This window comes from Peromyscus maniculatus, chromosome 21 (assembly GCF_049852395.1).
Source record: "Peromyscus maniculatus bairdii isolate BWxNUB_F1_BW_parent chromosome 21, HU_Pman_BW_mat_3.1, whole genome shotgun sequence".
Taxonomy (NCBI): Eukaryota; Metazoa; Chordata; class Mammalia; order Rodentia; family Cricetidae; genus Peromyscus; species Peromyscus maniculatus.
In genome coordinates, this window is record NC_134872.1 from 69,943,994 (window position 1) to 69,958,196 (window position 14,203).

The window sequence follows — 14,203 nt, forward strand, 5'->3', positions numbered from 1 at the left end:
TGATCCCATTCAATTTTACAATAATCCTATATTTCAGCAAAAGAAAACGAGGCACTCTAAAAAGTTAGGTAACTTGGTCAGGAGCCTAAGTCTGCAGAATTAATGTCCCAGACCTCTCCCACTTGCTCCCTTAGTCTTCCTTCAGTCTCACAGCAGCGTGTGGGATTCGGGCTCCACTGTCTTCACCCTTGACCTCCTAACCTCAGCCTAGCATTCTGAACTGCCACCGCTCATCTCCACTGGCAGACTGGCGTTCACAAGCGGTATTTTCACAAGCAAATACACTATCTTGTTCCAACCTCCTAGTTTTACATTCCCCATTATCACCAACATCATACTAGCCTTATCGTCCGCACTGAGATCTGGCACCAGCCTCACTTCATATCCATTAACCATGCAGTCTTCAGGCTACTTCCACAAAGACTCACAGCTACTGCACTAATTCAAGCTCCCAGTTCTTCACTTGCTCAGTTCTTCACTCAACAAACAATCCTCCTTACCTACATTAACAGACGCTAATAATGTCTTTCTGAAACAACCTGCCTCATCAGCATTCTATTCCTTTGCATTCCCAAGTCTCAACCTAGGCTGCTGTGGTTATCTGCATCAAAGAGATCTGTGCCATGCTCCTCTTCAAAAAACGTCAACAATGCCCCCTTGCTCTTCTTCTATCTAGCTAACCTCATCTTCTATTCTTTTCCATAACTTATAAGAGATTTCCTTGTCATAAGACTGGATGCCAGAACCAAGATTAACATTGGGACACATAAAAAGAATGTAGCATTAAAATAACATTAAATAAACAAAGTGGGGCTGGAGAGATGGCTCCGTGGTTAAGAGCACTGGCTGCTCTTCCAGGGGATCCAGGTTCAATACCCAGCACCCACATGGCAGTTCACAACTGTCTATAATTCCAGATCCAGGGAATCTGACACCTTCACACAGATATACATACAGGCAAAACACCAATGCACATAAACTAAAAAGTGAATCATAAACAAAGTATATGACCTCTAGGAGACCTCTAGAGAGGTAAAGATATTATACTCTGAAATGAGATATGGAATTGTGACTGTGTTCAAGCTGGAAATGGGAGAAAGGAGCACACAGACAACAGAAAAGCTAGCATTGTTAATGAGGAATAGGAGGGAAAGAAACCAGCTTCAGAGACCAGTGAGCCTTTTCAGAGGAACAAGAGAGAACCCTAATCTATCCACCTCAGTCCAAACCATCAGTAGGCCTCCCTCGGGTTCATCTTCAGGACCTGCCTAAAGACAAGTCAAATTTGAGACACTCTATTCCAAACATAAAGTCCTCAATGTTTATAATGATTGGAGACCCTCTAGGGCTCACTATCATTATCATCATCATCATTGTCGTCATCATCATCCTCATCATCATCTGAAAGGGAAATAAAAAACAGCTTTCTAAGAAGCCATCACACATCATCTTTTTTAAATTACATTTATCTGGTTATCTGCTGCAGGGTGGCATGCATACATGCATGGTAGTCAGAAGGCAATCAGCAGTTCTCTCCTTCCCCCAGGTAAGTCCCAAACTCAACGTCAGACCTGTGGCAAGTGCTTTTACCCAGTGACCCATTTCACTGGCCAAAACCACTTTGAAACCCTTTTTACAGCTGGTATACTTCAAGTCTGCTATTTTATGTCAAAACCATAAACAGACAATTTTAATGATACATACAGTCTGGGGATCTAGCTCAGTTGCTAGAGTGTTTGCCCAGCATTCATGAAGCTCAGGGGTCAGTCTCCAACAGTGTGTAAAACTGAGTATGGAGGTGTGTTGGCAGGCTTTTCTATCCTGCCAGCCAGTTCCCAAATAACCACACAGAGACTTAATATTCATAATAAATGCTCAGCCGATAGCTTAGGCTTGTTTTTAGCTAGCTCTTATAACTGAAATTAACCCATTTCTATTAATCTATATGCTACCCTGAGGCTCACGTAACTCATGTACACACTGCCCATCCTGCTCACTCTGCATCTCACAGCATCTCCCCAACTCTACCCTTCTTCTTCCCAGCATCCTCCTAGTCTGGCTCTCCAACCCAATCTCTTCCTGCCTAGTCATAGGCCAGTCAGCTCTTTATTAACCAATGAAAGTAATACATAATACAAAGATTGTTCCACCACAGTGGTGTGTGCCTATAATCCCAGCACTCAGGAGGAGCAGAAATTGAAGGTCTTCCTCAGCTACATGGGGAGTACAAGAGACCCTATGACCCAAAAAAAGTCTACAAAAGTGACCCCAAGACCAGAAGCCTCACTCTATGGAAGGCATAATCCCAGGAGAAAGGCATCTTTGTTACATGCACTGAGATGTCTCCAAGGAGAACAGAAGGACAGAAGGACTGTCCTTCCAAAGGACCTGAGAACACACAGCCAATCTTGATACTTTCTCTCAAGGAAGTTGGCTCACCTTCCCCACTGGGATTATGGGACATGATACATTCACTACAGTGAAGAGCTATCACCTGCTTATGAAGGAGAGCACAAGAAAAGTATACTACTATCATGCTGCTTTTGACTCTTCATATAACATAGGAATATAAGAAAATCATGTTTTCTTATGGGCACTCTAAGAATATGATACTGGAAGTTTAAGATTCCTTTTCACAAGAAATAGACGAGCTTCCATCTAGAACTTATGATATAAAAACAACACATCTGGGATGACGGCTTCACTAGTGTTATTCAATTATAGAGTACAAAAGGGAGTCACTGGAGAGCTGCAAGGCCCAGGTACTTCTCAGCTCCACCAGACTCAAAGCTGCCCTTCTTTAAATGCATTAACACTTAAGATATACTACAAAGCTAGCTACAATCCCAAAGCAAAATACAGAGGTGAGCATTTCATGTTGATTTATAAAACAATGCTTGATACTCAATTCAATAAATGGAAAAGGCCGGGCGGTGGTGGTGAACGCCTTTGATCCCAGCACTTGGAAGGCAGAGGCAGGTGGATCTCAGTGAGTTCAAGGCCAGCCTAGTCTACAAATCGAGTTCCAGGACAGCCACGACTGTTACACAGAGAAACCCTGTCTTGAAACACCAAAATAAATAAACAAACAAACAAACAAACAAATAAATGGAAAAGGTGGCCACATAAACATAAAACATCAAGGAAGACATGGGAAAATTCAGTTACACAGAACTATCCAGTACACTGCAAACATTCCAGCATCATGTCTCCTAAATGCCTGAAGTGTCTGCCAATCATACCCACTAAAAATTCCATCAAGCTGTCTGGATGATCTCCCGGGAAGACAGTATTCTGTATGGTCCAGAACCCTGGACCAGCAAGCAGGCCACTCTAGAAAAGCCCAGTGTGCAACAATAAGTAAGCCTACCTTGTTAATACCTCTTTCTCATGACGAAGAGGAAAACCTATCCAAGTCCTTAATTGCTCTGTGCCTCACGAATTAAGTTTAATTATTCCCAACTGGAGTACAAAGCTGACTGCTTGGATTTTCGTTTACAATGATCTTTGAATATTACATGAGTTAACCATTGATCATGAACTAACACATCCAAAAATGTTTTTAAAAAGGCAGAGAGAGGGCTGAGGAGAAAGTGTTTGTCACACAAACATAAAGACCTAAGTTCGGATCCCCAGCATCCACAGGAAACGCTGGATGTGGGGCACACGTCTGTTATCCCGGGCCAGGGAGGCAGAGACAGAGGATCCTGGGGGTTTGCTGGCCAGCCAGTCTAGATGAATCAATGTATTCAGGTTCAGTGAGAAACCTTGTCTCAAAAATAAAGTGGAAAGCAATAAACGGAGGCATCCAACTCTGATCTACAGCTTCCACACAAGCACAGCCATACCCACACACAAAGTGAAATTCTGAACAACTAAGTTGTGTGTTTCCCCAACAAATGTTACACAGAGACATAAAGGTTGGGAAACGCTCCTGTGGTTTATTTTACATAGTTTCTAATTCTGACGAGAATTATTAGTTAAAATTACAGTTAATGCTTTAATTTCTGACATTAATGTAAATCTCTAATCTCACACCTGTGTTTACATAACCTTTTTGATGAGCCCTGTCATTTTAAATGTCACCTCCTTTCGGTGCTAGTTAAGGACAATCTGTGAGAAAAAATCTGATCCATATTTACTAACGTGTTTTATAATCACATATCTCAATACATCCTCTAGTCTGCCTGGGGGGCAGTTCTCACTGCTCTGATCTTCAGGCCCCTCACAGAGCTGCTGGTAGGATGAATCATATATGCCCTAAAGCATTTAGCCAAGTGCCTGGTACTCAGCAGACACAACAAACATTAGCTGTCAGGGATTAGCTTCCTCTCCTCACATCTCCTAGTGGGTGCAGCTTCTATCCAGCCATTAGCATCCTTCTTTAGGAAATGAGGACTCCATGCAAGCTTGGACACAGTTCCTTTTCTAATACTTACAAAGTGATCTCAACCCTTGGATCACCCGAAGAAGCTGAAGTATATGGAAGGTTAAGTTCCAACAGAGCACAGGATTCTCTTGCTCAAAACAGCAGGGGCCTGGGGACAGCGGACTTACAGAGATGAGCAAGAGAACAAAGCCACAGAGGACCAACGGCAAAGGAAGGCATGAAGTCTTGAAAGGCACGTTTCCATCCAACAGCAGGTAAAGAAGCAGTGGAGGTATACTAAAGCAGGGACAGAGCTGCCTGCTCTCACACTCCTTCGGAGGGTAAGCACAGCAGAACAACAAATTCTCAGCACCAGGGTAAGCCGATAGCTGCTGCTAGGACTACATCCTTGTGCTCTGTAACCAAGATTGGCTGAAAGATCACTGAGAACACAACCTTTACTTCCCACTTTTCACAAGTCACTAATCACATCCCTCATTCTTGCTGTTTTGAGGTCTCACTGTGTAGCCTTATCTGCCCTAGAACTCACGGTAAGCCTGGCTGGTCTTGATTTCTTGTCCTCTTCCTGCCTCTGTCTCAATGCTGAGGTGACCGGCATGTGCCATCATACCCAACAGCCCAGCCCTGGTCCGTATTCTCACCCAAATGCTCTAGAATAAGTCAATCTGACATAGACTTCACACTTATATATGACATGTGACTTCAACCAAAAAGGTTTGTGTTTTTAGGGCACCTAGGGAAAAGGAGGAAGGTTACGAAAATTATGAAATGAAAATATAACATATACTTCAGTATCTGTTCAGAATAGCTTCAGAAAACATGAACAATATCTCACAATATCTAAATAACACTAGAGATGATATTTAGTAAGGTTAATTTCATTCTTTTATGCACAGATATGCATACAGGTTACTTTGTATATGGGAGAAATCAGCTAATTTACAGTCTTATTTTCCATGGGCAGAGCTGTAGATCTAGTTATCAACAATGCGACTCTAAGGAATTTTATGTTTTAAAACTACATAAAAACTTTTAAAATAAGTGACTTCTACAAGTTAGTTTGAAAATGTTTGCATATGTTAATTTTAGTCTTCAAGGGTAGTTAATTCAGCTTGAAGTTCCACATTTTGGCAGTCTCTAGGTTTAAGCTACCTTATGAAGAGAATCTAATTCTGTAACTCTACAAAGAAACCCAATTTCTACGAATTCTAAAATATTACTAAAAGGACTACCTGCCATGATTTTTCATAATTATATACATATAAAAAAAAATAGGTCTCGGGCTGGAGAGATGGCTCAGAGGTTAAGAGCACTGGTTGTTCTTCCAGAGGACCTGAGTTCAATTCCCAGCAACCACATGGTGGCTCACAACCATCTGTAATGAGATCTGGCACCCTCTTCTGGCCTGTAGGGATACATGCAGGCAGAATACTGCATACATAATGAATAAATAAATCTTTAAAAAAAAAAATAGGTCTCAACTAGCTGAAAGTTCAGCAAACATTTTCCCTATTCCTCAAATACAAGTTATCGACATTGTATCTGCCCAGTTAGTACACATAAAGTAAGGTTGGTCTATATAATTATTCAATGCTACAGACCACTGTGAGAACAAAAGGGTTGTGTTAGTCAAGCTGACTTCTAGAAAGGAAGCCCCGGGGACTGGAGAGATGCATCAATGCAGAGGATCTAGGTCAGTTCCCAGCGCCCACATGGCAGCTCACAATCATTTGTCACCCCAATTCCAATGTATATGATGCCTCTTTTGACCTCTAAGGGCTCATGCACACAATGGCACATATATGTACACCCCAGCATACAGGAGGAAGGGAAGTTAGCACACAGTCCTTAACCAAGCCCTTAACCAAGAAGCTATTTTCCAATTGAATCTGCTGGGAGGGGGAAAAAAATCAGTTTTCATTGATGGAGTGACAGAGTCAGGGCAGGACGCATGTTCAGTAGTTGGCCAACACACAACAGACTCCTTGTGGGGATTTTGTATGTGTACTTTTTTGTATGCTTTCTTTTTTCTCTTCTTAAGAGAAAGAAGAACATGAAGTTGGATGGGTAGGAATAAGGGGAGAGAATATGACAAAAACATATTATATGAACAGTTTCTAATTAAATTTAAATTTTAAAAATTTTAAAAGGGCTATCTCAATGGCCCAGTGGTTACAAGCCTGACTACTCTTCCAGAGGATCCAGGTTCAATTCCCAGCACCCACATGATAGTTAAGAACTGTCTATAGTTCCAGTTCCAGGGGATCTGCAGCCCTCTTCTGGTTTCTTCAGGTACTGCACACGTGTGGTGCACAGACACACATGCGGGGAAACACCCGTTCATTCACATAAAATAAAATTAATTTTCAAAAAACTTCTTAAAAGAAGACATGCATTCTCCTGTGTGCTCTTCTACATCTGTATGTTCTACCTCAATGTGATCACTAGATCTGTGACTCATGGAGACACACTGTGTCAAAGGGCATGTTTATTTGAACAGAGCTTTCCAGTCTGTGTGCACCACATTGAAATTACTAGGAAAGTTATTAATAGAGGTTTATAGAGAGAGGACAAAAGAGTGGTATATACCAGGCAAATAGCATCCCATATTTTAAGTAAAAGGAATGAGTTGACCACAATGATGAGTGCACGTACCAAAAGAAACAGAACCGCCTAAAATACACCAATTAATAAGGTAGACAATACAACAGGGATCAGGAATGGCCAGAAACCCATGACTGTCAAAGCCAACTTGCAAATACCTATAAAACAACAATAAGCACATGACAAAAAGATTATCAAATTTCACGTACAGAAAGACTAAACCAGTGTTGCAATGTTAACCTGGAGGGAAGCATCCAAAAAGCTCCTAAAAAATTCAAAAATGACATTTTCGGTAACAAATAACAAAGTAAGCTTCACCCGCCAAGCCTGACAACTGGAGTTTGATCCCAGCAACCCACAGAGTGGAGGAAAAGAACCAACTCCTTCAAGTACGTTTTCCTCTGACCTTCAGATGTGTGCGTGCTGTGGCCTGGGCACCGACATACATGCTTACACATACAAAAAATAAATGTTCCTTTTTAATGTTAACAGCAAAAGTAACATGAAACATTTTCTAAAATAAGAGTAAATAAATAAAAAGGTGTCCTAAATAAGGGACAAGAAATTCTAAGTGCCAGGTGTAGGATAAGAAACTTGTTTTAAGCAAAAATAAACCATCCAAAATTGTATGTGTACTTGTTTTGAGAAAGCCAAGCAATGAGAATACTAGTCTTACGTGCCTTCTCCCAAAAACTCACTTCCTTGAACACAAAGGCTACTGAACAGCATGCGCTCTTTCTAGGATGCATTAGATCTAGTCTGTGGCACACAGAAGTCTGTCCTATCCACTGTCCCTGACATCCCTGTAATAAAGCACCCTGGCCTTAGACCCACTGGTATTTCAAATGAATTTTCCTAGGAAGTTTTAAAAACATCCAACTGTTTTACATACAGTTATCTGGCTCTGGGGTGCATGCAATAGCACAGAGATCCTGCGTCTATGAGGCTGACAGCTGTCACAGCCTGACCTTTCCCCATCTGACCAACTGAAGAAAATGCCAGAATCTGTTTAAGGATGCCCAGTCACCTTTGTTATGACTCAAGGTTAAGTCAATCAACTCAGCTATGAGAAACCCAAAATAATCCTCATAGACGACAATATTCCATCATCTCTAATCCTTCTTCGAAATCTGATTTAACATCCAAGCTATTGAGGTAAAGGATAAAACATATCAGCTCTTCTCTTCTTTGTACATTTTCATGTCCTTTGTCACAAAGATTCAGAATCTGCTATCCACTTGAAACTCAAGTTTAAACCAAATACGCAGAGGAACCAGCACACTGCATAGATCAAAAGCTCAGAGTATGAGACAGGTTAAGGAACCAGCTTCTGTTTTTACCCAATAAAATAGCATCAGCATGGCCATCTAAACAATAACAAAATTTAAGAGAAAAGTCTGTGCAAAAGAATTCATGAGACTTTTTTCTGTACATTTTTCTCTATCAAAGCTAGCACGTAATTTATATAACTGTATCTCCTAATGTAAAAGCACCCTGCCTTACAGTCGAGGGTGAAGGTGGAAGTCACTGTAGCCTTAGAGAAATAAAGAAATACATACAAAGAACACTAGCACTCAAATCCAGGTAGACTCTGAGTGTGCCAGGAAGGCAGTGTCCATAAGGAAACTATGATAGCCCCATGGTTCTTGCTCTCTACCATCCCCACGGGCCTGACCTAGAGCAGCAAGTTCCATGGCCTCCAGACCATCTTAGGTGACAAATGGTCATAACTGTTCTCAAACCCTGGCTCTGCCTCAAGTCTGAAAGCATCGCAAACCCATTTAGGGGTAACAGTTTTCAAACGCAAACTAGATATTCGGAGCAAACTGGAGTTCTGAAGAAGCAAGCACCTCTGTCCTCCGAGGCACTAACTTGTGAGAAGGAGCCTTGCCATAGGAGGTGTCTGCAAACAGGACCTTGCACCTAATACCAGGTCCCAAACAGTCCCACTCTACTTGACTGCTGGAACTTTCCAGAAACAATCGTTCTTTCACAGCAGCACAGATCCACCTGGGACATGCTTTCTCCTTCTATCCACACTACTTCTCTGTGTTAAATTTCCCCAACATTTCTGTTTGGTATAACTGCAAAATGTAGTTCACTCAGATTCACCTGCAAAAAACAACTTCTTCAAACTATCCAACCAGATTTTACAAACAGCTGATTTCCAAAATGAAATACAACCTTCTCTAGACTGCACATGCTTTTAAATGGCACTTGCTGTCAGCTATTCTTTGAGCCAGGTACCTAACAAAAGAACATAAAGAGCCTAGACTCTACTTATCAGTACTTAAAAGAAAAGGAGAAGATGAAAGGGAGAACAAGTTCAAATAACTATAAAACTATACTTAAAAGTCAGCCATGATGACATGTCTGTAATCCCAGTACTCCACAGACAGAGGCACAGAGATCGCCCTCTATCTAAGTCAGGACTACATAGTAAGACTCAGTGTTGCTAAAATGAACGGAGGGGAAAGTAGAAAAAATGTATATTTATACATACGCACTTACAGCCTCAAAATGCAAATGACTATCCTTTAAGAAATCCTGAACTTTATCCTTGGGTAAAATACTGAATCGAAATCGAAGCAGATCCATTTCTTGTTGAATAAACCATCGTCTAAGGTCTTCACTGAAATGGAAACAGAAATGAATATAAGTTAAAAACCCAATGATTACTGGATTCAAGAGATTTTCTGACACGATATTCAAGGCAAGCCAGACACCAAGAGAGCAGTCAAGAGCAGACCAGGCCTCTGCAGTACAGAAGGAGTCCCCGGCGTCACCGCCCGTGTGCACCCGGTCTCATCTGAGACAGAACAGGAGCACTGCAAACGGCCGTCTTCCACGTGGACACCGGGTATGAGGCCCAGGGGTATCATAAAAAGGGTTCAACACCGAATATTTTGAGGAAACCTGTATAATTATTGAATAACATAAAAAACAGCTCATGGCATGTAAAGTGACTTTCACAGAGTCCCTGGGAAGTGAGGCACTCCTTTCTCTGAGGTGGTTTTGTCCCGTCAAGTAAACACCAAAATCTTAAAAGTCATTTTATCTTAACATGAGTAAACTTTGTCAACTAAAAGGGTATGTTTTACAGTAAACTCCAATATTTTAAAGCCAAAATAGAAATATACTAATCCATAAGACGAACACACAGCTGGTATTCATGCTATGTGATAAAATGACTACTGCATGTACAATATAGTTTCATTTTTGTGAGGGAACTTTTAAAGACAAGACTACCAGCAATTCAGTGGCTGTGTGGGTTATATAAACTACATATGTTTTTCTAGAAAGCCAAAACTCTTAAATTTCAAGCTTTGTGCCAAACATGCTATCACTTAGGATCTTGTGAGAAGAAACAATTCAAAATACTCAACTCATAACCTAATAATAAAAAGCAACAATAACTCTGATATTTGACCAAAAATTAGTCAGGGAAAGTTCAACTGGGGAAAAAAGCAATTAGCTCCTTCTCCCTCTGGGTGGCAGCAATGAGTTACAAGACACCAGCTACCGACTGAAAACTTTTATCAAATTCAAGTGCATGTTTGAATAAACGTTTCTTAGCAATATTACAACTTTTTTTCTTGGAAAAGTATCAGAAGCCATGTTCCTAATGAAATCTTCCTTATAAATTTACATCCCAAAATCTAGGGCCTCTCTCATTCAGATAAAACATGTTTAACCTGCAGTAACTTTTTTCAGCATTTTCCAGCACAACAGCTTATTTCAAAGACTGCACAATGATGTCCAGCCTCTGACATGCTGGTTCCCTCCAGTCAGTTCAAAATCATGCCAACTTCACATGAACCAATGTATAACCCGAGATCAACCTGAGCACGAGGACTTTACTGTGTACTCACGACTGGCAGTACGCAAGGCGCAAAATAAAGTGGGAAATGTGGTCCCTTCTTCGTGGCTCATACTCATCTTCTAAGTTCTCCTTGAAAGCAAAACGACACGAATAAATGAATGTATTAGAATGACGGGGGTATACAGAAATGCTGATTCGACACAGCCCAGGGTAAAATGAAAGATTCAAAAACGCATTGCTTAATATGCTTTCCAAGATAATTATCATTTTATTTCAACTACACCCAGGTAAAACGGAGAACTACACTGTCTCGTTGAAAGCTCCTGGGCTGGGCCCCACTATTCTCTTCCTGTCAATCACTCCTGCTAACTAACTTTCTTACCCAGCTAACACCCAGGTGTTCACCCTCTCAGTCACTTCTAAAACTCAACCCTCAACTTCTTCCATTTTGACTGTTGTAGGTAGGAAAAAAAATGTATTTTAATTGTAAATTAAAATTATATTTTAATTCTAAATTATATATACATAATTCTAAATTATATATTTTTAATTCTAAATTTTATATATAATTCTAAATTTTATATATATATTTTTTAATTCTAAATTAAAACTATTTTTTAATTCTAAATTAAAATATATATCCACACTCTACAGCCCTATCTCCAAATGCCGAGAACTTTTAGAGGAAAAAAATACACAACTACAGGAATGTGAAATACAAAATTCAGTCGCTAACCGGAAGCACACAATTATCAATGCCAACGAGTTTTTATCCAAGCTCAAGCTAGTGAGACTGGACACGTGCCTGGCACTAACTAGGTACCGGCACTGTGTGGGGCATTCAGAATGTGCAAACACACTTTTAAAGCTGTGTAACGAAGGTCCCTGTGCCTCTCTTTGAAAGACGAGGAAGTTGAGGCACTAAGAGGTCAAATAACTTTCAGAACAGAGTCCGTCAGCTCTCGGTTACTCTAACAAAACAGGAGAGACAAGCCAATTAAAAGGAGGAAGGTTCACTCTCGGCTCACAGATTTGAGGACTTGGGACAGTCATTTATTCCACTACTTTGGGGTCTGTGGCAAAGCAGAGTATCATGGGAGGGGGCACACGCTGAAGCCGCGCTGTCAGCGCAGAGGAGCGGCGGGGAAGCAGCCAAGATTGGAGGAGAGCAGGGTCTCACGATGCCCTTCAGTAGATGCCTCGAGGACCAAAACCTCCCACTAGGCCTCACTCTCCCCCTTAAAGATCTCACCTCCCTTCAAATGCACCCCGTCGAGGACCAAGCTTTTTAACACTCAGGCCTAGGGGAGACATTCCAGATTCAACCAACAGCACAAAGCCTATCAACAGCAAAGCTGGGACTGATAATAATCATCCCCTTCCTCACTTCTTAGAAAAGCAGCTTTAGGCCGGGCGGCGGTGGCGCACGCCTTTGATCCCAGCACTCAAGAGGCAGAGCCAGGCGGATCTCTGTGAGTTCGAGACCAGCCTGGGCTACAGAACGAGATCCAGGACAGGCACCAAAACTACACAAAGAAACCCTGTCAAGAAAGAAAGACAGACAGACAGAAAAGCAGCTTCAGTCTTCACCAACTACCACAAGTTCCCTTTTGCAGTACCTTCCCCACAGCATTAAGATTGTGTATCCACATGATACGTTACACCTTTCCTCCTATCTCCATGGACACAGCATCTGTTGCCTTCCTCCCATCTCCATGAATACCATGAACACAGCATCTGTTGCCTTTCCTTCCATCTCCATGGACACAGCATCTGTTGCCTTCCTCCCATATCCATGAACACCATGAACACAGCATCTGTTGCCTTCCTCCCATATCCATGAACACCATGAACACAGCATCTGTTGCCTTCCTCCCATATCCATGAACACCATGAACACAGCATCTGTTGCCTTCCTCCCATATCCATGAACACAGCATCTGTTGCCTTCCCTTCCATCTCCATGGACACAGCATCTCTCCTTCCTTAGCCAGTAACTAAAACCTCCAACTCATTTGCTATTGCTTCTGATGGCCCTTGGTAGAAAAATGATTCTGAAAGACATCCTAGTGTCAATCTCTGGCAACTGGTCAATCCACATGCAGTAAAATGGGTGAGCACACCTGCATGCATGCATCTGTCACTCACAAATAAAAAATAAAATTAACATGTGTGTATCAAGTACATCTGTGAGTGTATGTCTGTATCTTCTCTCTTCCCCAAAACATCCACATTCTGCCCTACTTCTCCCCTGTAATTGTAGCTAAACATCTTACAAGAGTATCCATACCCATCTCACCACCTCTCTCCTCCAACAGATACCACTACTGTGGTTTCTGCCCTATCTCCAAGGGCACAGCCAGATGCTAATTCTAATGTATATGTACAACTAATCTTAGATGACCTGCTTAAATTTCTGAAACTGCTGGGATTAAAAATACCATCACAAAACAAAATGCAACAATAAAATCCTAGCTCTACCATTTACCATTATGAGCAAGAAGCATAAGAAAACAGTGTCTTCGCCTATAAAATAAGTTGGTCACAGTACCCAGCTCCTAAAACAAACAATATGGGCCAATATAAGTAATACACTTAACAGCCAAATTTAGCACAAATAAGCATAATGCAAATGGCTGATGTTGTTTTGTTGTGTTACCATTATTAATATGACCACTAGTATTCAAATGCCAACCTTCTCTGGCTTCTGTGACACTACCATCCCAGTTCATCACCTAATTCTCATGAAGCTCCTTCTTTATCTCCTTCCCAGACTCCTCCATTCCACTCACCTTAGATACTAGTAATCACCCATCCTGTCCCCATTTCCTTCTCTAAATATTTCCCTAGTGCATTCTCATTTAGTCTTGCTGATTCTAACCTTCTCAAAAGCCTACACTCCCACGAAACACGCCTTCCCTAAGCCCAGACTCGCATATGAAGAAGTCTACAAGATACTGTCACAGTTGTGTCCAAGTTATGTCTAGAACAAAACTCAGCATCTTGGTTCCAGGACTAGCTTCTCTTACTGTATGTCACACCTTAAAAGAGCACCACGATTTGAAATCTGCCACTTGGTTCCAACACTTGGTCCCCAGCTGGTGACGTTAGTCTGGCAGTTGTGGACCTTTGGACACTGGACCTCACTGACTACAGTAGGTCACTAAGGGCAGACCTATGAAGGTTGTAACTGCTTTCTGCTTTCTGTATGCCACCATGAGGTGAGGAACTCCAACTGCACACTCCCACCATTATGAAATCTGCCATGCCTTGATCATTCTGATGAAATATGACCTCTAAAACCCTGAGTAAAACCTCTCTCCCTTAAATTATCTCCACCAGCTATTTTGTGATCCTATAAGAAAGTTAACTAATACACTGTCCTA

General features: G+C 41.4%; 1 protein-coding gene across 14 annotated transcripts in view; it reads right to left on the reverse strand.

Annotated features, from left to right (window-relative positions):
• The window catches only part of Prim2 (DNA primase subunit 2), a 306,703-nt gene that overhangs the window by 212,979 nt on the left and 79,521 nt on the right, over positions 1-14,203 (reverse strand). For 13 of the 14 annotated variants that reach the window (XM_076557989.1, XM_076557988.1, XM_076557977.1 and 10 more), the window contains 2 exons: positions 10,867-10,946; positions 9,506-9,626 (listed from right to left, as the gene is read on the reverse strand). In XM_076557989.1, the coding sequence (XP_076414104.1) occupies positions 9,506-9,626; positions 10,867-10,946 (201 nt within the window). Of the gene's footprint in view, positions 1-9,505; positions 9,627-10,866; positions 10,947-12,436; positions 12,591-14,203 lie in introns of those variants that run through there. The other variant, XM_076557990.1, reaches the window with a different exon arrangement.